This window comes from Apus apus, chromosome 1 (assembly GCF_020740795.1).
Source record: "Apus apus isolate bApuApu2 chromosome 1, bApuApu2.pri.cur, whole genome shotgun sequence".
NCBI classification, from domain to species: Eukaryota; Metazoa; Chordata; class Aves; order Apodiformes; family Apodidae; genus Apus; species Apus apus.
In genome coordinates this window covers 99,367,688-99,394,136 of record NC_067282.1, presented here as the reverse complement: position 1 = coordinate 99,394,136, position 26,449 = coordinate 99,367,688, and the positions used below count along the sequence as shown (strand labels likewise).

Below are 26,449 nucleotides of genomic sequence, written 5' to 3'. Positions count from 1 at the left end.
ACATGCATTCCTCCAAAAGTAGGGAGGAGCAGAACTAGAGTCAGCAGCATTGTAGGCACACCTCTTTGCTCTTGCAACTATCGATTACACCTCCCCACCATGCTTTGAGATTAATGGGTTTTGTGCCAGCCCCCTTTAAGCCTGTGCTCTTTAAAGCCATTACCAGGCAATCTGAAGCATGGAGATAACCTGTTGATGCAACCTGGGCCAAAAACAGGCCCAGGTAACTACTTGCTAAATAAGTATCTCTCATTGGTTCGTACTAGACCCACTGGAACAGCTGCTCTGAGCCTTTCCTGTATCTTTTCTGTATAGCTCTCAGTCCTACAGCAAGGTTGCAGCCTTCTGTTGAGGTTTACAGCATGACTGCAATTATATATGGGCCCTGCCTTTTAATTTTAATCAGATATGTCCATGTCAAGATTGGGTTCTTGTCTGTTTCTCTGTTGAATGTTTCTGCCTGAGAGAGTTAAAGCTGTTCATCTTCTATATGCATGCACATGAAGCCATATGCCTGCAACTAAGGATAGAGAACGACAATTAAATAGGTCAATGAACGAAAGTAACCTTCAAACATGAATGCAAATAAATCTGTGCTGCAGGAAGACCTGATGGCTTCAGAAGCAGTATTTACATGTTGAAGCATTCAGAGATCTGGGGCATAGCTTTTACTTCGCCTGTAAAGAAAATAGCTACCCTAGTTTATCTTCAACCCTGAGGAAATGTAAAAGGAGAAAAAAAAATGTATGAATGACACACAACTTCATCTTTCTTCTGAATCTAGTGGAAATGTCTTTACAAAGCAATATCCATAGCCTAATCCTTGTATGATAATCGCTTTTAGCTATCCTTTTAAAAATTGCCTTTTTTTCTGTTACTTAAGCCTGCAAGAAAGGTCTTTCCTGACAAAAGAAGAGCCAATACTATTCGAAATGAAAGGCTGACACATTTCCTTGAATGACAAACTGAAGTCACGAGCCTGATACGTACATTTAGAGATGAAAGCTGTTTACGTATGCCAGTCAAGCAGAAAGCAATTTATCATAATTGCAGTACCTTTGTACCTCAAACTACAAATAGTATTATTCACAAACAGTTACAACTAGAACCCTTCTCAACATCCCCTCCCCTTTGAAAAAAAATCTTCAAGTAGGAGACACTCCGGAATAACCCAGCAGCTGCTATGAACTGAACTGCCCCATCTGCCTTCATTTCAAAGTGCAGATCCAGCCGGGTCACTCTGCAAGAAGTGAGACAGAAACCTTTCCTCCTCAGAGACTATTTTGAGTCTTGTATCAGAGGCACCATTTTCTACTGTTGCTCTCTCCCTTTCTCCTCCCAGGCTGTATGCATGTGCGTGCACAGAGCAAGGAAGTGGGGAGGTAGAAAAGCAGAAGTAAAACTTTGGTCTCTCTGCTCCTATCTACCTGTGTAAGAGCTAGAGAGGAAGGCCCTGGAGCTTTCTAGAGTTACAACAGAAGCAGCTGAAGCTGGGCCTGATGGCAGCATCTAGTTTGAAGAGCTTGGAGTGTTAAGAAAAGCTTTCCCTAATACTTCTGTGTGAATCTTTATCACAAACTTTAAGTTAAACTGCAATGTCATTAAATGTCTCCTGCAAACTGCACAGGAAAAAACCATACCTTTTCCTAGACCATTAGAAACACGAGTAATTTAAAACACAGACTTCTGAAATAATTTACATGCTCACTAGACAACACTTTGGCCCTAGCCCTTGCAGACATGGGGAGTCACATTTCTTGTATTTTGAAAAATATTTTCAATCCTGGCCACTGCAATTTAAAAGCTGCCACACTGACCTTCTAACAAAATCATAGTTCACAAGTCAGCTTCAATAATTCAAAATATTACATCTGAGTCCAATCAAAAAGCAGTTTTCCCAGCAGTCTTACTTAGCTGCCAATAGTGACAACAGTTTGTTGAAGGAACAGGTTTGCTGAAGAAAAGGCAACTGCTGAGCACCTCGGCCATCCGACCTAAACAACTCCTGCTCATCTGTCTCCTGCCTCTTCCCACCTTCCCAAACCAATTCTGTACTGCAAAGTACAAGATGCACTTCCACTTCCTCACATTCCCATGGCTCCCATCCGATCTTCTGGCACAAGCAAGCTGAGGAACGTTTGGAACCACAAGGATCCTCTGAAATACTCTGAGGCAAATATCCAAAGTGTTTTAAAAAAGCAAATGTTAAACTCATGCTTTGAGTCTTTCATTCTACTGTCTATATGCTTTTAGGAGCAGAGACATGGATAAACTTCAGCAACTGGCCTCCAGAATTAGAAGAGCTGGGTGAAGGAGAACAGGAGTTGTGTTCAGAACAATGTTTGAGGCTAGAGAAGCTCCTATGGCAGCGGGACATCCCTGTGGACAGCCATATGGACGGCTGGAACACGTGCCCTGGGAGACCTTTATTTTTAGAAATAGCCATACTCATTCTCCCCATTTCTCCTCAACACTCTCAACACCTTCATGAAATAGAAACACAGGATAATATATTTACTATATTCTTGCATTAATCTAGTAATGGATATAGCCTATGATTCTGAATGTAAAAACAAAGGAAAACCTGAAGTGTGTGCGGAAATAAACCTCACATTACTTCCAGTTCTCACATTTTACTTGGAACAACTCTGATTTTATCTCTCTTCTTGAATATTTACACTAATGAAGTTGCCCAAATTAAAAAACTTTTAGTTGTCAGCAAACTAAATATAAAATCCTCTAAACACCACTGAACTAATTATCATCTTTTGTAGCACATCAGTGCTGAATATGTTAGAAACAAAACCCATGTACACAGGGCATTGCTGCTTCTGGAATTAAAATTGGTTAGAATAAGCAGCTTTCAGCAGACTGATTTTTGCTTTTTTTCACAATTAGAACTGGAGAAGTTGGCAGCCTTGCAGGGACCTACATTCATTGAACTACCATAAACTACTGAATTTCCATCTGTTTTTAAAAGCTCCAGCTGACCTACATAATATATTATGGATTAGCTGAAGATTATAGAGTAGCGTGACCAAAGCTGGACTCTTGCTGCTAACCATGTATCCTAAGCAATTAAATGTTTTATCAGTAATATGTCCCATGTAAAGATGAGTGTTTCCAAAAGGAAATCTCCTTGACATTTCACATACAAAACAGGAATAATAATTTAGCAGCTGCACTTAGATTGTAGCACAAGTATCTTCTAAGTGATTAATTTTTATTTCACATACTTAGAAAATTCAAATGTCGACATTAAAATTATCTGAAGTTAAAAAAAACAAAAAAGGCTAATGAACTTTTAATCACAATTTTAGGACATGCTAAAATAAGGCATCAGAATCTTTCACCATTTTTGGAACCATGTCTTCTCTAAATTATCTACAAAATTATTAGTAAAGGAAGTTGGGAAGCAATAATTCATTTCACAAAAGCATGATTTCCACCTCAAGTTTACATTTTGTTCTTATTCTGAGGCAGAAAGAAAACTCAACTGTGTTTGGTTGTGTTTTCTACAACCAGTAACAAGTCATTCCAGAGGCCAGTGGAACACAGTGAGATGAGGGTGTAAGGGGAAACATAGCCCCCACTTTCAAAAAGGGACAAAAGGAAGACTCAGGGAACTGCAGGCCAGTCAGCCTCATCTCTGTGTCTGGCAAGATCATGGAGCAGATCCTCCTAAAGGCTCTGCTAAGGTACGTGGAAAATTTGGAGATAGAACACTCGGTGGATAACAAACTGGCTGGATGGTTGCACTCAAAGAGTAGTGGTCAATGGCTTGATGCCCAAATGAAGACCAGTGATGAGTGGTGTTCCTCAAGGGTCAGTAGTGGGACCAGAGCTGTTTATCATCTTGTTAGTGACATGGACAGTGGAATTGAATGCACCCTCAGCATGTTTGCTGACAACACCAAACTGCGTGGTGTGGTTGACAGGCTGGAGGGAAGGGAGGCCATCCAGAAGGACCCTGACAGGCTTGAGAGGTGGGCCAGTGCCAACCTCATGAAGTTCAATAAGGCCAAGTGCAAAGCCCTGCACCTGGGTTTGGGCAATGCCAAGGACAAATACAGGCTGGGTGCACTGAGAACAGAGCTGAGAAGGACTTGGGGTGTTGGTTGATGAGAAGTTCAACATGAGCTGTCAGTGTGCATTTGCAGACCAGAAAGCCAACCACGTCCTGGACTGCATGAAAAGAAGTGTGGCCAGCAGGTTCAGGGTGGTGATTCTCCCCCTCTACTCTGCTCTCGTGAGATGCCACCTGAATTACTGTGTCCAGTGGGAGGTGTCTATGCAGGGGGTTGGAATGAGATTATATTTAAGATCCATTCCAACCCAAATCATTCTATGATTCTATGAAGTGAATCTAAGTCCTTGAACCAGATCAAGAACTCCAACTAAGGTCCCTTACATTTTCAAGAGTCCTGGTCAACAGCTTGATTGGGTTTTCTCTCTTCCTAAGTAAAAAATCCTCAACCTGACTGCTTACATGCTTTTCCTCACAAATACTGTCACTTTGAATGAAATAATGAAGAGATACGGTTAGAGCAATGTCTGTGGACATAAACCTGAGCTGCTGTATTTGTTTTAGCAGTGCTGTGTTGTTTTACGGCAACTGAGTCCAGAGACTGTGTGGCTGTTTATGCTAGTTCGGTAGCTGGAACAAGCTAGGAGACTGAAAGCAGGGATTCATTACAAATTAGACACACAACATTATTTCAAGACTCTAAGTCTAGGAGGTGGAAACCTTCCACATAGAAATAGGAACGCAAAATCTCAAGACTGGGTTTATTTTAACCAGCTACAATAAACATTTGCATGTGAGCTACTCTACTGGGTCTGCCTGGGATGGAGTTAACTTTCTTCTGAGCAGCCCCTATGATGCTGTGTCTTGGATTTGTGACTAAAAGAGTGTTAATAACACACGGTGTTTTGGGTATTGCTGAGCAGTGCTTGCAGAAAGTCAAGGTTTTATTTTTTGAGAGTAGGCTGGAGTGTGCAAGAAGCTAGGAGGTGACACAGCCGTGACAGCTGATCAAAGGGATATCACATACCATACAACATTGTGCTCAGCAATAAAAAGCTGGGGGACAGGGGGAGGCAGGGGGGCACTTGAGGTTACAGTTTCTGTCTACCGAAGTGCTGAGGCCCTGCTTTTCAGTAAGCGTCTAAACATCTGCCTGCTGATGGGCAGCAGTGAATAAACTCCTTACTTTGCTTTACCTACATGCTTCACTTATTAAACTGCCCTTACCTTGATCAACAACTTCTCAGCTTTTCCTTTTATGACTCCCCTATTCTGGTGGGGGACACTGAGGGAGCAGCTGTGTGGATGCTCATCTGCTGGCCAGGGCCATCCCATCTCAGCTATTACTCCTAGTAAATGTGAAGAGTCACTCACTCATCTCATTATGGATGAAATTAATACTAACCTACTCCACCAACCATCAGTGAAATCTTTTGTCTATAAAGGAAGCCTATATTGTTGTCTAACTTGGACACAGTCTCTTACTCAGAGGAAGCCTACAGGGAACCAGATGAATCTGACTGTCAAGCCCATCACTCACTGCTATGAGATGCCCAAGGAATAACGTGGACTACTGCCTATTTGGTATAACTGTTCATGCAATCAATGGTTTTAAAAATATCTTATATACCTAAGTATAATATAAAGTCTCATTGCCAGATGAGCAGCTTCTCTACACACAGCTATACAGCAACTGCAGTCTACTGGGCTACAGGCAGTCCTTTGAAGGGCAGTGCATTCCGAGCCACACAGGAGATGCACAAATTCAGAGTTTTGACATGGGTTTTCCTAAATGGATGTGACAGAACAAGGGAAAGTAATGACAGCTGTAGACTGTGTGCAAATGGAAAAATAAGAACACTTCTAATATTGTTAGTCTTAATTTCAGTATTAGCTAAATGCTTTTGATGGTTACGTGCAAGTGGTGACTGCATCACCTGTGTCTTTTTTGTCTTTTTGCCAACAGGTGAGATTACATTATGCTGACAGGGGCTGCCACAGCCCAGGTAATGGCACAAGTACAGAACATTACTCTGTCATCAGATCACAATATTTTGAAAATATTACTTCTTTTTTTTATTTTTAATGTCTGCATGTCTGTGTTAAAACCGAGTCATTACTCCACTTCCAGTGAAGACAAGAGTGAAATCCAACAAACTGCTTTTAAGCTCTGCTATCTTAAGTATTCCTAGTATTTTGAAGAGTTCCTTCTGTATTTTACAGTTGATGTTACCATTAGCACAGTAGCATCCACATGCCCTGGTTAGATTAATGGTCACACGTTCTTAGCCAACTGACATCAAATATTAAGATGAAGACCTTGGAGCAGGGAGAGAATCTGATCTACTCTACTATTCGTTCCCCCACTCTCCATTTATTTGCTGATGATAAATTCTCCCAATATGATGAAAGGGTTTGCTACAGTGTGTTCTACAAGGATCCAAACCACTCCTGTAGGACCCTTATACATCAATAAAGTGAAGGTCATCCAGAGTTAGTTTCACAGAGAGTGGTGAACTCAAAATGTAATCAAACCCACAGTTCGGCTTTGCCCACAAAATCCCACCATCTGTTATGTTAAAAGAATGCTTGGGGAAACTGCACAAGACAAGCTCTTGTAGAGGGATGTTTGCTGAACCCAGACCAGAAAGTCATTTTGCAACTGATGCAGAACCAAAATCACAAAATCGGGCATGAGTCCTGATGTATATAAACCACAATTATGGGACCCATTAATTGTGTGACAACAGCCTGTGCCGCAGGATCTCCACATATTTGAACTATCTTGGCCATCTTCTGCAGTAAGGCAGAGCAACTAATGGATTACAAGGGTCCTTGTTCAGGTAAAGGACCTTTCCCTGCTCCCTCCCATTTCCTCTCCATCCAGCTTATCTGAATAACAGCTCCAATCCCCTGCTAAAGGCTACCTATGCCTACAATAAAATAGTGTGTGTGATTTGAAAGCAACAGACCCTCCCCTCAGGGTCTGACCCACTGAATTCCAGCAGAGCTGTTCTGTCTCTGCACTGGCAGCTGGGTGGAGGGACTGTCCAAGAGTTAGTGGTTCAGGGGGGCAGGAGTCTCTCTACTGGCAACACGCAGCAGGAGAAGATGCATCTACCTTTGGGGACGTTTACATCTGTCACTTTTTCCATCTTGCAAAGCCTGAAAGAAAATGGTGTAGGTGGACGGCTGAAGATTGCTCTTCTCAAAGGCTTCCTCCTGAAATGTGTGCCTACGCTCTAATACTGACTAAGCCATGGGGCTTTGCTTCTGATCTAACTAGATAATGATACTGCAATACAAAAGGAGAGGTTAATCTTGACTGTATCTTTAATCTCTTTTGCTTGTGTACAGTTGTAAACACCCTGGAAGCATCTGGAGCCTCTTCTTCCTATGTGTTTTAGTATCAGTACTTGCACAGAATGGCTAAAAATGTGGATAATTAGGGCAGCTGAAGGAGAGACAGCAGAAAGAATCTTTTAAAACACACTGGGAAATCCAGATAAATCCCAAGGTGTATCAGTGCCAGTGTGGCTAGCAAAAAAGACATTGACAGAAACTCAGCTCTTGCCACCCCTATCCCATTCCCCTCATCCCTGTGAAGAAGGGAGTGTGGAGAATTCCTGCTCACACCTCTGACATTTATCAGGTGTAATGGGTATGCAGCATGGATCCTCTCAAATCTGACCACAACCAGCCAATATTATCATCAGCCGTTTCCCTTCCCCACATGAGAGGTGCTCAGAGAAGGCAAATGCAGCCACAAGGGAACACAGACACCCACTGTGTGCACAGAGATGCTTCTGGGAAGTGCCCTCCCTTTGCAGATCTCTGGTGCTCACCTTGTTATCTGTCTTCCCTGGAACAGCCAAAGAATTTTTCTAGCCCCCAAGAAATCACCTAGAAGAACATCTCTATCAGATTACTGTTCTTTGCATCACTCTCTTGGTGGCTCTTGCAAACTAAAACATGTTTTCACACAAAACCTTGGCATTTTCATTCCAATCGCTGATAAACGCTCCTTCCAGTTTTCTGTCACCAGCAAACCACTATTCAAACATACTGAAATGGCACACATTTATCCGGCAAGCAAGCATACTCTCTTTTCCACTCAGCAGGAAAGTGAGCTGCAGTACTGCTCAGATTAATTAAAAAAAAAAAATCCCACAACAATGTCAGCAGTTAAAACAGACAAAATTGCCCAACCATGTATGAATTGGACCCACCATCGGTACACACAAGAGCTCCAACCCATTCTTACAACTTCTAAAGAAACAAGAACAAAGCACAAGCAATCTGATTATGAGAAAAATAACTGAGTGCAGAAAATTACTCAACTTATATAATGCAATAAGCCCTTCTTGAAAAGCATTAGCAAAAACCTGTCTTTATACCACTGGCATTCAGGTGGATAAAACAGAGTCCATTTTACAGTCATTTTTTGTGCTATTTTATCTTGTTAGGCCGTTAATCCAGTAGCAACAGACTTGAACCACTTCTAAGCAACTGATATGCTTTTGCTTCTCATTTAAAAAAAAAAAAAAAAGCAGCTTGTCACTGCTTTTCTATAATTTTACCTTGTTGTCACTACAAAGGAGGAGGCATATACACCTCTATAAACATATTCTCTACAAAATATTTGTTATAGTGATACACAGCCAGTTTTGGTACATAAATAAATATACCTGAATGTATGGGTGTATGGACATACATATGAAAACAGAGATAATATTTATGGACACTTATACACTTCTATTTACACATCTATATAAATATATTAGATGTATCTCTATATATACACATTATATTTAACACATTTAGCTATATATATATAAACAAAGACAACGCACATAAACTTATAGATTACTAAAAAGAAATTTTTGAAATCTTGGAAAGGAGCAATACCTTATTTGCTGAAAATAATGAAAATAATAATTTGGAAGCTGATACTCTGAGGTATGCCTATATTGGATGATGTTCACTGGCACACTTCTACCACCATATAAACATGCCTTGCACTCTCTCATTGGTATGCTGAGTATCTGGACAGTGGAATCCAAGTCAGGACAAGTTTTCTTAGGTTAAAACTGCAGATGATGGGAGGAAGAGGGAAAAAGATGGTCTTTATTATGCTGGTAGTCAAAAGCCTAGTTCAGCCTGAACAAGGCTGAACAGCATATATGTTGACATTCAACACTCTGGTATTTCTAATGAATGGCATTAGCTTCTTCAATTTTTAGAATGCAGTTTCAGCATTAAACCATTCTAATGAGTGGAAAAGTGTCTTTTATGTAATAGGCCATATTCTTCCTTCAGCAAGCTGTATTAATTTCAATTCATTTATATTGGAGATGAATTTGACCCACAATGTTCTATTGTAAGACAACACTCCAGGGAGACTGTCTACATCCATTCCTTGGATAAGCTCTACCCATTATGGCACTGCAGTGATTTCAAGGTTCATTTACTTTTCATGTAAAGAGGTATACTATGAATGGTCTGAGCTGAATCACAGGTTGGCTTCAAATTACTTCTATTTATTGCAGAACATGTGTCACTTTTTGCCTCAACTCACTTTTTTTAGGGAGTTTAGTTTTACTACCTGTCAATAAGAACCAAACACTGAGCATTAAAATTCCACAGCTGTGCCCTGTATGGGAAGGTCTGGTTTATTTTTCTTTACTTGTTTGTTTTTATCATGTGTATATGGCCTATATAGATATATGGTATTCCAGAGAATTATGCTAATGCTTCTGTTTACAGGATAAAATAATGAATATGTTAAGTGCTATTTTGCATATTCTGGAATTTCAGTTCTCTTGTCCCCAGGTGTCATACTGTTACTGGGCAAGGCACCATCTTCCTCTATGAACACGTCCAACAGTAATCACAGGGTTCATGGAATTGTGACTACTTCAGGTAATGTATTTCTCCTTGAGGTTTACATCATCATTTTCGCAGACAAGAAATCAAATAATCAGCCGTCTTCAGGAACAACTGTCAAACTCCTCTGATTTTTCCATATAGCTGCTCACATCCAGAGTCATAACTCAGCCTTTAAGACAGCAGAACCTGATTTATTATAATCATAAATGGCAGCAACTCAGTTGCCTGTCTGCAATTACTCACAGCTTTCCTGAAACTTTCACATGTGAGGGTAAAAACATGCTGGTGCGAGTTCCACTTCAGTGATGATTTACCTCATAGAGAAACTTTCCATGGGCTTAAACAGGCTGGCCAGGCACATCACTTAATTTATTTTTAATTAGAAAACTTAGAAAAAACAGATAATCCAAGAAGATCTAAAAACGGTCTTTGCACAGTTATGTGATAAAAGGCTGGTCACACTGAGCACCAAGACTGAGTAGAGGCTCAGAAGACTAACCCTACAAACCCAGCCAGTGCAGACACAGCCCCCTGAATCGGCCACTCTGAAGGTGCTCAAACAAAAAGGACAGGACCACTGTTCCTGGAGGAAAGTCCACCAAGATGTGTCAACAGGGAAACACTCTCCTTGGAATGTCATGCAAGCAAGATGGGGTGATGGCCTGCAAGGGAATAGGGCTTACCATGTCATGCAGAGGGAGCCGAAGTTTGGGATGGTGTAAAACCAGATATGAAGGGGCTATGGGAATTGTGGAGAGTAAGAAACAGTCATCACAGGACATTTAGGGGAATTACCAAAGGCAAGGAAAGAAACAAGCCTGAGAAAATAGCTGGAAAAAGGGATTAAAAGGGTCAGACACATGAACAGGCAGCTGGTCAGCATGTCTATCTGACCAAGCCCTGCCTCTCATCACTGCAGTTCAACCTGTTACTCCTGCTAAACACTACTGCCAACTGTCTACCATGTGGATGTACTCTACTGTGAGCCCACATGCCTGAGTGCTAGCAAATAACACAAAGGACTCACCACTGCAAGCCTGAGGACTTGTAGGTCCAAGTGCCAACAACTAGGTGAGACCAGAGTATGAGTCACTAGTTGGATTGATCGAGTGTCCAAAACTCACTGGTGGAGAGACCTGCCTTGTGTGCACGTGCAACCCACAAGCAGTCAGAGGAAGGAATAGCAGCAAGCCATGGGTGCTGGGCAGTTTTGCAAAAGCGCCATCTGTGTTTAGGTGGATGCTGTAAAGGTACTTCTGTGCTTGTGCTGGGCTGTGTAGCTGGCTGAGTGTGCGGAACGTACAGACATATGTGTGTGCCTCATTAATAACTCAGTGTCTTACCTCATTACTAACTGGACCTGTAAATACAAAATCAAAGCTGACAAAACCCAACTGGGCTGTGAGAGGAGGTGTCCCTGTAGGTCCTGAAGCCCCACGAGATTCGGCTACTGCCAACAGTCTTGTTTTACAATCAGAATCAGAAATTCTTGCAAACTTCTTGTGAAGAACTCACAGTTCTGATTACAAAACAGATCTGACCCAGATGGTTTTCAGAAAGGTCTCTGATCCAGCATCTGCATGTTTAAAGTTTATTTACAGTCAGTTGGGTCCTGTGGGCCAATTTATCCTTCAAATAATTCTCCAACATTCAGGATCAAAAGCAAAACCCAAGAAAGTAACTTTTGATGGCCAGCTGTGCCCCCCTCTGCATTTTTCCTTGCCTTTCTGACTCTTGCATTTCTCTGGTGGCAGCACATCACCTTCACCTCTCTAAGTGGAGAAGGAAGAGGAACTAAGCCCCAGACAGCCACCCACTGGCTTCAGCTTTACAAGCCTCGAACAGTTAATTTAGGTAGTTGGCCCTCAATATTCATCATCAGTAATCTGGCCAGTTCATGGGTTTTTGGTCCAGAAGAGGTGCCTTTCCTCTAATAACAAATATTTACCTTGAATCCCCTTCCTTTTAATTGTGTACTCATTTACCAATTCTAGCCGGGTCACGCTGGTGCTATTAGAATGTCTGATTTCTAAAGCACTTGAGGTAATAACTGGATCATGACTGAAAAAAATGTACTAGCCATGCTCTTCTGGTGCAGCCTTATCCATCTGACTGCTTCCACAAGCACAAAACAGATGCATCCAAGCAAAATTTTACTCCACTGCTTAACAAGAGTATTAAAGCTTTCAGATTATTTTTTTTTTCAAATTTCATATTAATTAGGTGTGTCACTTCATTTGAAATTCCTTTATTCTCTTGTTTGGCATAAAAGGCTACTCTCTGAAGATCAGCAAGAAGCAGAGCAGAGGTCTTATTTTCATTTATGGAAGAACCTTAACAACTGCATGTTCCATCTTTTCCTCTCTTCTGTAGCAGATGCACTCCAATTATAAACAACTTTTGTTATTACTCTAAACACGCAAAGCAGGAAGAAATACGATTCTCACATAGAAGACGTAGGCTCTAGATACTAGATAAGAGGCAGATGGTAAATTATCTTGTAAAGCCAAAGTCTTTGCCATTTATTTTTCTTCAGGACAGATATATAATGAAAAACGAACAAACAAACCAGTGGTTAACTCCATTTGTCTATTATGTAACTCCACGTACTTCTTTCTGGTAAGAATTTGGACAGCTTCATCCCTACCCTTTCTGAAGAGAATTAAGCCTTCCAAGTGCATCTGTTTCTCTCACTGAAATCAGAAAAGTCTAAACAAACTGTAAAAAGAGAATACCAGCCTAACAGCGACAAAAAAAAAGACCAATAGAGAAACGCAGTTACAAAGGTTCCTGCCGTGTGACTCAAGACACATCGCAACACGTGTCTCCAGCCACATGATTTCCTAGACAGGATTGTCCCGTCCTCATTCCAGAGACACTTGCACAGCATTAGTCCTTCTGTATTTTGTACTACCGCTCACATTCTGTATCAAATATTCATTCTAAAATCTTATTTTCTAAGAGAGAAGTATCCAAAGGCCAAATTAAACAATGTCTGCACTGAAGCACGCGATTCACAAGGGAGCCATTTTAAAATATGTGAATCACCACCAATGGGATATTTCAACAGGCTTCCTGGTAATTATTTCAGAAACAAATGAAAAATATATAAACATCTACTCATAGGAAGCTATTCAGATTCAAATATTGACTGAAAACAACTAAAATTGCTTGGCCTTCTATGTATGTGCTGAGACTCTTTTCCGTCATACCTAACATGTTGCTTCAGGGATGAACAAACTGGTTGAAAAAGGCAGTAATTCTTCCATACATACTTTATTATACCGTGACTTCATGTTTTTCAAAGCTGGTGAACAAGTGACTACATTTGGATGGATCTGGGGATCCTCGGTATTTCCATTTCTTAATTAACATAGACTTTGACCTCAAGAAAAAGGTGCTTGCTACAGCTTAGTCCAGGGCTTGAGGAGGAGGACTCTGCCTGTTTTAGGTAATAAAGTTGTGCTTGTAAATTATCGTCATACTAGATAACTAAATTTTCTACATGGTACAACCAAAGTAAGGGCTGGTGGTTTTGCTGCCCTCCATGCCAATGGGGTTAAACATCTGTGGGCTGTGTTCCACCCACCTTACTCCTGAATTATGTGAAAAAAGAGGCATACAGTGAAGTGACAGCATGAACACCAAAAGCCTTCTTAGGTTTAGAATGGAGGTGAATTACTTTACAAACAAAAAATCCATCAAGAGCTAGTAAACATAAAGATACTAGACCTGGTTCTGGAACTCTCTGAGTTGAAAGTTGCAAGAACCCAGGGAAATACTACTACATGCCTGCCTGCTCTTGAAGTCTTAGCAAAGCATTCAGTCCTGCCTGCTGTCAAGAGAAGGGACACCAGGACACGTGGACCTTCTCTGACTTCGTGCAATGGGCAACTGACCTAAACTCCAGCCTATTTTTGTCAAAAAGTCAGTCTTATGTTAGACATATATCATTACCTACCTCAAGAGTGCACAAGCCACACAGGTTCTGGGAATAGGCCATGGTCTTTTTTGGCTAATGCACTGAGGTTTTGCCCCAAGGACACTAATCTTAACACTGAACACCTAACCCTCAGGTTGCAACACTCTCATTTAAAATCCAAATCATTTTGTGCTAAACTATCCTGTAAATTTTGCTGGGATTTTCCTTGTATTTTGAGTAAAACTTGAGATGTTCATTTTCGTCATAAGACCAAACACTTCTTTCTAACAGAGGACAAAGCCACCAGTTTAATGGGTGCAGTTATGAATTATAAAGCAGCAGGGTATACCTGGTCTGCCACATTTTTAACAGTATTATGTTCCCTGAACTTTGTCCTCCCAAAGCCAGCCAGTTTACCTACAAGAACAATGGTATAAGGAAGTGTCAAGCAACTAATTTCTTGCAAATACGGAGCTTAATTCTGAGATCCTAAATCCTCTGAGAACAAAAGACCTGCTTTAGTAAGCAGGTAAGTTTAGAACCCATGGACTTCTAGAAGGTACTTTCCAAAATAGCATGTAAATATACAAATAAAAATGGACTCTTAACAGGTTTTTTACTCTTGAGCAAGCTTCTACTCTTGGTTGCTTTTGTCATCTGTCTTCCATTTTACTGAGGTTATGGAGAACTCTGATCAATCGTCTGATGGCTGAAGCCTTCAATTGCAAAGTGACTCTTGCTTCATCTCACTTCAGACTTCAGAAGTATCTTCAGACTATGGACTGAATTCTACTTTGAAATGTGAAAAAGTACACCCATATGATGGTGCATTCTTTCTCTGCCTCCTCAACACCTCAAGTAAGCAATTACTGCATATGGGCAGAGGAGAGCAAAGTATTTCATCAAATCCCACTCAGTGTACAGAAAGTTGTAGTGGAGGGCTGTCAGGGTGAGTTACAGCCAACCCCCAACACATACTTACTGTGAGATGGAAACAGCAGAGACCATAGTTCAAACTCCTAACAACTTATCATCACCACTGCCATCACCACTTCCCTGGCAGGTATGTTGTGAAATGTTTTATTTGACAAGTCTCTAAAACTTCCTTCTTCAGCCGCAAGTTTTCACAACAGCAACCAATAAAACTGATTGTATTAAAACATTAGCTATAAAGAAAAACGGTCAGGTCATTGTAATGTTTAGTTTTAATAAACAATATGGCAAAGAAAAAGAAGAAAAATATTTTCTACTTACACAGACTCAGAGACCAAAACGCACTGAGTCAACTCAGACACTTTTCCAAAAAAAGCTCTGGGTACAAAAAAAACCCAAAAAAACCCCAACCAGCCAACACAACAGTAACAATGGGTTCAACATAGAGGAAAATACCTAATGCTGAAGTAAGGTCATACTCAGCAGGGAAAGAGTAGAAGGATCAAACAAAGGGGCTGGCCAAGACTTGTCCCCAGTAACGTCTAATTTATACAACCCCTGCAAAAGGATGCTGCATCACTTAATAAAACAATGTGAACTACTCCAGTAACAGTGACTACTCAGTACATTTTTACCACCTTGAGACATTTTAAGTGTTAACAGAAAAACTGCACGGATTTTATCAAGGTTGAAGCATGCGTTTAGAAATCCTCTGCTAAAAATCATGTTTTCACTCATTTCGCTAGCTTTTCTAAGTCACTGAAAAAGAATCCGCAAAATAATATTTGCTTAAAGAGCTTTTTACTAGTATTGCAGTTCATTTCAACTAGCTTAACTTGTTTATTCTTTCCAACATATGGATCTTAATTTGCATACATTGGGATGCAATCTGGGACAAAACGCACGAAAACAATACAACCCATCTGTCAGGAAAAGGCAGGGGAAAAAAACAAAACAAAACAAAAACAACAAAACCACAAACCCGAACTCTCTCCCTCGGAAAGTGTTGTTGTGGTTTTGTGGGGGTTTTGTTTTTTTTTTTCTTTTTCTCTTTCTCCTGTTTTGCATCTTTTCCTCCCATCTTAGCAACAGCGCCTGGAGCAGCCAACCAGGGCCCGGGCGGAGGGGCCAGAGCATCAGCGCGGGGTTATTGCCGTGCATTGCCCGCCAGTAACCGCGCCGGGCCAGACCCAGACTGTGCATGCGGCACCTCTACCGCAGTGCACCTGCTGGGGATGAGGACAGGCTTTTTCCGACTCCTCCAGCAAGGATTAGCAAATAATTTAGGGCAAATCCTCCTCCCCCCCCCCCCTTCCTCTTTTTTCATTTGGGTCTTCGGATATCTCGGGGGGGCGGGGGGCCTAGGGGGGGGAGGAGGGCAGGTTTGTGTGAAATCTTTTTAAATGAAGTCACAGAAAGGAGGCAGCAAAAGAAAAAAAAAAAAAAAAAGCCTCGCTAAATAGAAAGAAAGAGGTCTGTCCAAGTGCACGTACTAGAGCTAATTCCTAACAGAGCACCAAGGCAAATCAGAAAAAAACCCAGCCTGTTTAAATCTCTGCTGACGATTTGACAGCAGGTTAAGTTTCCATCTTATGCAGAGATCAGCATTAACACACTATACAGACCTCCTAGCTGAAACTGTAGGTATCTAGCTGTTCTGAATGCACCATCTCTGACGGTGACAGGCACTTTCTGTGATTCATGAATATCAAACAACCTGCTGAAGACTCTGTATTTCCCCATCGGACACAACGGAGCCATCCAGAATAAGCACAGTCCTTCATTCCCCTCCTTCCACTCCTGCCGTGTGATGTGCTGAATCTCAAAGCTACGAAGCAACAAGTTTGCGAGAAAACACAGCACCTCTCTGGCTGATTGTTTCCTCAGGGTCGCAGCCATTAGAACAAACCGAAAATAACAGAAATATCACGCTTTCTGCTGAGCATTAATTTCTGTGTTGCTACTAAACTGCTCCACAAAAATACAAAGCCACATCTTGACTGGCTGGAGACCGTTCCCTCAGAGGTTACTAAAGACCAAATCCTACCACAACTTACACTCAAACGCAGCGCACAAATGAGTCATTACAGTCCTAAAAATAACAACGGGGAAATTTCCAACTAAAATGTTGCCTAATTAACCATGAATACTGACAAGTATGAAAAAAAAAAAAAAAAGTAATCCCTGAGTTGCTGTGGAGTTTTGAAAACCGATTTATTACTGCTTTCTTCTTGGGTGCACTCAACTTACGTAGCAGTCACATTTTCATCCTACATTATAACAAAACCCCCTAGACACATTAGGACAATTGTCCCCTGGTGGGTACAAAGTAAAGCTGAATTAATTTGACCAACATAGAAGGTACTTTCTGTGCCCTCTTCATATTTGGGACTATCCATAATTTTATCCCCAAACCACTCATTCTTTACTTTATGGTACTTTTAACAAAAATGGCAGAAACCTAAGGCGCTGACTTTTGTCCAAAATTGTCTTGCAAACAGTTTCCAGGGAGTCCTAGAATTAAGACCTAGAAATCTGTAATTTTTCTATAAACTGGTAATACTATGTTCTGTGGTTTGCATTTCAAACTGCCATTTAAACAGCTCAGAAGCCAAGATAAGAGCTGCTTTCAGATCTCCTTCTCAACCCTTACATAAATAGCTTTGTGACAAGACACTGCAATTTTGGCCCCAGTTTGTTCTGAAGTTCTGTGAATCTTACTCCTTGCTTCTTAAATAAGAAGCCCATACTGGATCTAACAGAGGTCTCCCCTCTTTTTTTTTTTTTTTCCCCTCCAAGCCAGACAGCTTCTTCTTTCTAAAAGAAAGAAGACATTCTCAGACTAAGTGGTCCTATTTTTGATTTGTGTGCTCAAGTTTCCTTTTTCTGGCTTTGACATTTCATCTTCATCTTACAATACACTCCCTCTGCTCCAGCAGTCCTGCAGCTCTCTTACATGAACCTTGATGACCACAGGAGACCCTTGGCACATGCTTGAGCAACAGCTTGATGCAAAGATCGAGACACATTTTTTGTTCTGGAAGATCCCTGCCCACAAAAGATCCAGATTCAGCCACTTATCAATCTCTTTCCTTCAAAACTGAAGGAACGTTTAATTCTACCAGTTGACTAATTCCCAAAAAACTTTACAGGAAAAATGTCAAAGCCATCTGAGATCTGAAACTTTTACCTCTCTAACCTTTGCCAAATTCCCATATTGGTAAGTACTCCCAAAAAATGGAATGCGACAGATACAGCTACTTTCATCAAGATTCCTTCCCTGTTAATACCACTGACTTAATAGGAATTACATCATGAATGAATCAGATCCACAGTCCTACCAAACTTTGCTATGAATTTGGTAATACCTCATTAAAATTAGTAGAACAGCATCTATCATATAAATCTGTGAATGAAAATGTCCCTTCTTATTTTTAAAGAGAAAATGAGACAATAGATAAATGAGGCATATTAAGGCAGAGACACAAATCAATAAAAAAATTCTTATTTGAAATCTACGATGGCTTATTTAGCTTATTTGTATTCAAAAGCAATGCAGGTTCACATTTCTTTTTGCTTTTAATAAAAATTAAATGATATTATATGCCATGAGTTTTATTGTCTGAACAATGCAGCTAAGTACAGAACACAATGGCAGCATTACTAACTATTCTCCCTTTTGTTAACTTAGGGCCTAACCTTAACATTACTTAGCAAAACCATTTTTACTGAAGGGTGTACATGTTTTTGTTGTTGCTCTTTAGCTGAGTTTCTCTCCAAAATTCTCACACAAACTGTCTTTGAAAGGAAACCAGTTATCCCTTAATGATCTAACACTTATGAAAGGTTTTAACTAATTCATTACAGTCATGGAGAAAGATTGTAGAAGCAACTGAATTTCTTTCCAAGTTCTGTTTCAGAGTAGAAACACCATTAATTTGAAGACTCATCTCCCATTTTACTTTTTTTGTTTTTTTTCCCTAGCTTGTGCATACAAGTTTTTAAAAAATCAGTTTTATTTCCTACACTGGACTTTATACTCTCAGGTATGTGTTTTCTGCTACTCTTCTCATAAAGGAATTGAATTTAAAAATTTCAAATCATGATGATGGCAGACCCTTTTAGCACAAGGAACTCACAAAAGAGTGTAAAGCTAAACATCCACCAGTGCTTCAAGTCACAATATTACCCTTGTGTTAAGCAGAGACAGGTTAAAACACTGCAACGACCCAATTTCCCACCGGAGGAGAATACAGTAAGAGGCATTCAGGGTGGTTTTATGTGTAATGTATTCATCTACAACCCCACTGGTTTTAATTAGAGATATACCAAATTGCACACAAACAATTCCATTGCAGAACCAATAAACAATTCCAGGAATCTGATAATCCGGTTTTCTATTTCTCTAATGGAAAACCTTTTCTATTAAAACAAATACTTGGGTTAGTCCCTGGAGTAGAAAACATGTCTGGGAGAAAAGTTTGTTTATAGAATATTTCTATAACCTGGCTAGCAGTTCACTGAATCATAGAAGTGTTGCTTGGAAGGGACCTCTGGAGGCTGAATAATCCAACCTTCTGCTCAAAGCAAGATGATCACCAACACAAGATCAGGTCAGCTGTGGCTCTGCCCAGCCAAAACTTCTACAACCCCTGGTATGGAGAAAGCAGACTGTCTCTGGGTGACTTGTCCTGTTGCTGCACTGACTTCCTGGTGAATAGGTATTTCCTCGTGTCCATCATAAGCCACCCAAACTGCAGTATGTGGCCGTGACCTGGCACTACAGACAGGAGTTTGGCTCCATTGTCTCTGTTACTGCTCTTTAGGTAGGTGTACACCACGATGAGACCTTCCACCAGCTTCCCCTTCACTAGACCAAACAAACCTTGCTTCCTCAGCCTCACTCTGTAGATCCCCTGACCAATTTTTTACCCCTGACAGACCCTTTCCAGCTTCCCAGTATCTCTGTTGTTCTGGAAGGCCCAAAATTTGATGCAGAATTTCATCTGTGCTCTTACCAATAATGAGAAGGATAATAACTTGCCTCCATCTGGCTATGTCCTCCAAATGTAGCTCATTATGTGGCTTACCTTCCTTGCAGGAAGAGTACACTCTGGCTCATTTTCAGCTTGGCATTGACTATAAACCCTTCAAGTCCTTTTTAGATCCTTGGCTAGCAGAAGAGTGCCAAGGCCAGCTGGCAGACAACATGCCTCACAGCCACTCAAAGGCTGTCTCTAGTGGTCCAAGGAAAGACATATAGTGCAAGGCCAGGTGAGGAAGGAGAGACTATGAACTCCTGCTCACAGTTAGCTAGAAAAGTTTCATCTCCTCTTTCAAAATCTAAGTGTAGTGAGACAGTTATAGTCAGTCATGCCCTAAAGGTAAATACCACAACATTTTGTCAGGATGTGCCATTTTGTTCAAGCCAGGTCACTCAAACATGCCAGCAAATGTGGACAGAGGCTTTTGGTCTAGAATCCCTCAATCACTTTTGGACAGTAAGAAAGAGATCTCACTAATAACCTCAAATTTTTAAATCTTACATATGACAAATGAAGGCAGGTGTGTGCACAAACAGTTTTGATGTTGAAAAGCCTCAACTTTGCACATCCTTCAACAAATGAGTAACTGTATGCATAGGCTGTCCACATACAGTAACACTTCCATGGGCACAGATCCAGCATTTTTCATACCACACGTTTTTAGACTATTAAAGCCTTGGTGTTTGTGATAATGACACAATTTCCAGACAGTAGCAATGTACTTTGTGAAACAATTTCAGGTGAGCAGAGCATTGGCAGGAGCTTATCTCTTAAAAAGAACTAAAGCATGCAACCAATTTACATTATGAAGAGAGAATTCCTTTAGGAAAAGCAATTATGTAATTTAGTACACAAAATTCTCCTGAATATTTCAATATTTTCTCTTGGGCTTACTTATTTTTGCTAGCAGGAATTTACTGCACAACCTTGTTTTTCTTTCAGAGGTGACTAGCTGCATACACACAAAAACTCTAAAGGAAACATGGCTACACAAAGCAGATGAAGGTATAAAAAGAATGAAGGCAAAGCAGATGAAAAAGGACAGAGCCACCTTATACCCATCTTTCAGAACTGGAATAGACCAAGAGAACATGAGGAAAAGAGCTGAATATGCTCCCCCTACTCCCTCTGTAAATCAGCACCAGAGGAATTGTCTCAGAGCGAGCCAGCTATAGCAAAACTGGATTGTGAAAGTAAAGTGGTAACACTTCACTTCTTGAAATCCATCCACTATTTGTATCATTTTTGTGTGCCCTGCATTGCATGCTGTGAACTGTTTGCTGTATATATCATTAGCAAAGTAGCTAGCAAAAGCATCCTTAACTAAATCACAGGATTCAGTCCAAGCAACAGCCAGTGATTTCATCAGTTAAAACAAATGGTGAGCTTAGAGAGACTCATCATAGAACACCAAGAGACATGGATGGGCTGACATGCCTGCAGCTCACAGTATTTCTTTCCAAACACAGTGTTTTAAGAGAATAATTTTCATCCTGGTTTCAAATACCTTCTGAAACTCAGAGATGCTTGATGGTCTTAAAAAGTACTGACAAAATAACCATTTCACAAAACAGCCAATCACAAAAGTAAACCAAAGCATCCTCTTTCATGCCACCCCATCTTTAAACTACTGCATGCTCTACCCACCCTCAACAATAAATTGGAGATGTGCAAGATCACAGGATAGATATTTGGCAGCACAGCAAAACTAGATTTACTTCAGATACTTTAAAATTTGGAGGCAAAAATAACCATCTCCAGTTTCTTTCAGTTCAAGGGGCTGTACACCCCACTGTATCAGGCTTCAGAGAAGTTTCTCAGTGCCAGCTTGGGAGCAGTAGGTATATCAAGAAGCCAAGCAAGATGCAACAGTGAAAACATGCTCCCTGTACTTGCTTTGCTTCACCATTCACAACAGACTCATTCCATCTATTATGACCTACCACATGAGCAGTAACATTTGTGTGTTAGCCAAAACACTACTTTTTCCTTACCTTTCTTCCTCCACCATGGCCCTTCTTGGATAGAGTATGACAGTTCTTTAAACTCAATATTAACAGCTGGTCTGCGGGGTAGGTAGGAGAAACGATGAGCTTCTGTCAGAGTATTGTCCATCTTTTTAAAATGTCCATTCATCAGTCGAATATCTTGGTTATCTGTGCCATTTGAGACCACTTCATCCACCGAAACACACACTGACTTTGGCTCAGCCATGGCACAAGCAGGATTGCTGCTGTTCTAGAGGGAGAAAGTTGGAGAATGGGTAAAGTTCACACACTTTTTTTTAGGAACACGTTTCAAAACCTCCTGCATTAGAAGAATTATTCTTTAAATCACACAAGAATCCAGCACAGTAATGCACTGAAAGGTGAAAGGGAAAAAACCACAACATTTTATTTGTTCTGCCAGTGTCTTGACAGAAAAGGTAGCACCAGTTTTCCCTCAAAGGGTATATACACAGTATATTAATATCTTCAGAACAGAACAGCTCAATCAATACAACATTTTAAAGTTTTGTCCTCATTGTATTTGCTTTCTCATGCACTCAAGGAATTTGGTTCTAGTTACTCTGATTGCAGGACTTGTATTGGGATAGAGCTGAAGGGGGAAGGGAGCTAGCTGAAATATTATTTGTGCAGATATTTCAAGAGATAAATACTCAAACAGTATAAGAGCTCTTTTTCTTCTGGTTCAGCATATACTTCTTTAAGTGTGAAATTGCACAAGTTATATTTCTGCAAATTTTGAAATGTACTATTTTGTGCCTTTTTTGCTCCTGCACCGATAGTTCTGGAGACTATGCAACCTGAAACAGTAGAACTTCTTCCCTAGAAGTCTGTTAGGAAAGCACAGCACATTCCACCCCAAATCCCTGCCCACTCTCCTTGCTTGAGTGATCCCTAATGAAAATCTTATCAGCTACATAAACATATTAAACCCTGCTCTGGCACTTGCACAGTTGACACCATAAGGTCAATGTCTTATGCTTACGAACAGTATCCCTTACTACTCTTCGCCCATTGTAGCACTCAGTTGAATTCCACTTAGCATTTTTCGGACTGAATCTCTTTCCCCTCCTCTCCTGACCATGAAATGGCCTGCCACCTGCCTTTCCCTTCTTTTTTGTTATGCACACAAAATCTGAACTTTTTCCATTTCTTACATCTGCATGGGCATCTTGCACCAATATCAACAGGATGTGTGTAAGGCCAAAAGTAAAATAATAATGGATTCTCTTGAGGTAAACAGAATTTTTAACAGTTTAGAGGCTGTTTGTTGTCATCCGGTGTTTGGAGTATGTCATAACAGGAATGGGCAGCCTGTCCAGGGTGGTGGTGGAGTTGCCATCCCTGGAGGTGTTCAGAAAGTGTTTAGATGTGGCACTTCAGGATATAGTTTAGTGGTTGGAGTAGTTGGATTACAGTTGGACTCGATCTTGAAGGTCTTTTCCAACCTTGATGATTCTATGATTCTATAAGCAGGGCCCAACATCTGCAAAGTTGTCTATTGGGAAAATTACTATTTTTTAATGCATATCTGTTTTGGAAAAGATTTCCATAGCTGGCTTATGTGCTAGGCTTTCCATGCTGTCCTATCTGCCCAACAATATATATATCCCCAAAGGCATCTCTTGGAAGGCATATGTGCTGCACTGCTTTTCAAAGCATCAGTATTGAACACCCTTAGATAAAGGGCTGCAGGTCATGCCCGTCTTCCCCTACTTGTCCTCCAATGCAACTAAGAAGTCACATTGCCTGCTTTTCACTTAGCCATTTTCACACTCTGTCGTGGTTAGTGGTCTTCCCACTGATGTTGTAAAAGCAGTGCTGTTCAGACCAGTCATTTGTCATGAATGCTGATAAAAAAACATTTAAAAAACACCAGTCCTACATAATCACTATATACCTAGCGTCTTCAGGTTCTTCAAGCACAAACCTCAAGTTCTGGATGTAAAAATCAGCTGCCCTTACCATATTTTCTCAAGAAAGCAATTTTAATCACGCTCTCAAGTTACTCAAGAGGTCAGGTATCCAGTAACACTTACTCCCAGTTTTTTAAATAGTTGGCTGTAATGGCATGTCATTTGAACATAACAAGAGTAATGTGAAAGATCTTAAAACTGCACAATGAAAATAGAGGAACCTCACTCTTTCTGAAGAAATAAGAGAAGGAGAGTTAACATTATTCTTTCCTCAATGTTTTCAAGGTTTACTTTGGCACTTGTAAGCTGCTTGATTCAGAGGAACCACTGAGCACCTTCAGATATCAGAGGGAATATCCAAAAACTAAGACTTAATGAGTAGGTCACCTTGAATATTCAGTGGACGGTCAGAGATTCTCCAGTTCAGATCAACTCAAAAAGAAACATCCTTTAGACAAGGCATTGTCTCTGCCTACTTAATCATCTGTGAGTATGAAGCCAGAGACTTTTGTTCCTGGGACATTAAACAAACCATTTCAAGCACCCAGTCGACTGAAATGCCTGTTTTCAGCAGACAGTGACAGACTCTTGCCAGCCCTCAGTCATATGCCTGCCTCTGCCAGGGACCACCTGGTATGGGCAAGGATCTCTCCCAGGGACCAGCTGCTATGGACAAGGATTCCCCCCCAGCACCCGGGGAAATGGCTCCCAGTTGCAGGATAATCTCTGATTGCTAAGAGGTGGGCAACTTCCATGGCTACCACAGCCAGAGACCTACCTGAGCTCTGCATAACTGCTCTTTAAGCAATTCCGAACTCCTTTCCTCTACCCACAAACACCAGTGAACCATTTGTTCCTCCACTGACAGGGTTCTTGTGGGTATGTGCAGCCCTATATTTCAACCTGCTGCCCAGTTCAACTCCCTTCCGCACCAGACGTGAAAAATCGTAGAATCATAGAATGGTTTGGGTTGGAAGGGACATTAAAGATCATCTAGCTGCAAAGCCCCTGCATGGGCAGGGACACCTCCCACTAGATCAGGCTGCTCAGAGCCCCATCAACCTGGCCTTGAACACTTCAGGAAGGGGGCAGCCACAACCTCCCTGGGCAACCTGTGCCAAGGTCTCACCACCCTTATGCTTAAGAATTTCTTCCTAATGTCTAACCTAAACGTACCCTCTGTCAGTTTAAAGCCATTTCTCTTCATCCTATCACTACATGCCCTTGTAACAAGCTCCTCCCCAGCTTTCCTGTAGCCCCTTCAGGTACTGGAAGGTCACTATGAGGTCTCCCAGGAGCCTTCTCTTCTCCAGGCTGAACAACCCCAGCTCGCTCAGCCTCTCTTCACAGCAGAGCTGCTCCAGCCCTCGGATCATCTTCATGACCCTCCTCTGGACTCACTCCCAACAGCTCCCTGTCCTTCTTGTGTTGGCCACTCCAGAACTGGGCACAGTACTCCGTGCTCAACGACTGCACTACTCACGTCTCAGTCAGTTTCAGACAGTTTCATTTCCCATGTCGTTTCATTTCTCCCGTAAGGAGACGGGCTGCTTCCCAGCGCCCACCCAGCCCGGCAGCCGCCGGCAGGACGGTCCCCCGGGCTCTGCCCGCTCCATCCCCAGCCGCCCCTCGCGGAGACACCTCCCGCCTCCCCCCCCCCCCGCCCCGGCTTGCCCCGGGCGTTCTGCAAAGGTGACGGTCCCTCCGCAAACCCGGTTCGGCAGCAGAGAGCATGCTCGGAGCGGCCGCTAATCCCCCCGCCTCGGCTACAGCCCAGAGGTAACCAGCGGTCAAACCCCCCCCACGCCGTGCGCCGCCGGTCCCCGCACACCCCTGCCGCTGGTCGGGGGCTGCCCTGCACCCCGTACCTGGCCCCCCCGCCGCAGCACGCAGCCCCGGGCCCGCCGACCGCCGCCGGTTTTCCTTCGGGAAGGAGCCCCGCAGCCCCCTCGCTCCGTGTCCCACCTCCCCCCCCCCCCCCGCAGCCCCGCAGCCCGCCCGCCCCTCACCGCGGCCCCGCGGAGGGAGGCAGGGACGGGCAGGGCGCGCCTTACCAAAGCGGTGCCCAGGGAGAAAGCCGCCATCAGACATGCCATGTGCCCCGCTGCCCGCCCGGCTGCTGGCGGCGGAGCCCTCGAGTGCCTCCTCTCCTCCCCGGCTGCCTGCGGGAGGCGGGCGGCACGGAGGGAGCGGCCGCCCGCCCGCCGCGCCGGGGCCGCCTCCGCCCCGCTCCCCGCCCGCTCCCCCGGGCCCGCCCCGGGCTTGGGGAGAGCCGGCCCGCTGGGGCGGGGGACACCTCAGCCCTCAGGGGTGTCCCTGTGCGGGGGGAAGGCGAGGCTGATCTACCCCCGCCGCGGGCAGCCCGTCCCGGCGGTGCCCCTGGTTTTTCCCTGCTGCCGGAATACCCCCGGGTAGACGCTTCTCCAAGGAAGCGGGACCCCAAGACCCCTCGGCGGGACACCCAGGGAGGCTGGTGGGCATTGCCTCCGCACTCAGAGCCGGCACAGCTCGCAGCCTGGCTTCCTAATGAGCTCCCGGGGCGGGACGCAGGGTAGCGTTCCCTGAGGAAACTGAGAGTGGAAGCACCATCTGATTGCGCCTTTGGCCATTCCACCCGCATGAAGGAGGGATGGTTCTTCTGGCCCTGGGACCCGCACGGCATTGGTTTACATGCAGAGTAAGCCGTCGCAGTTCAGAAACGGGGAGAAAGG

General features: G+C 42.5%; 1 protein-coding gene across 1 annotated transcript in view; it reads right to left on the bottom strand.

Moving 5' to 3' along the window:
- Positions 1-25,843, bottom strand: part of ABCG1 (ATP binding cassette subfamily G member 1) — a 53,107-nt gene extending 27,264 nt beyond the window's left edge. The window contains exons 1-2 of the mRNA XM_051619089.1: positions 25,793-25,843; positions 21,811-22,054 (exon numbers count right to left, since the gene is read on the bottom strand). Of these exons, the coding sequence (XP_051475049.1) occupies positions 21,811-22,054; positions 25,793-25,834 (286 nt within the window). The 5' untranslated portion in view covers positions 25,835-25,843. The remainder of the gene's footprint in view (positions 1-21,810; positions 22,055-25,792) is intronic.
- Between the last annotated feature and the right edge of the window lie 606 nt (positions 25,844-26,449).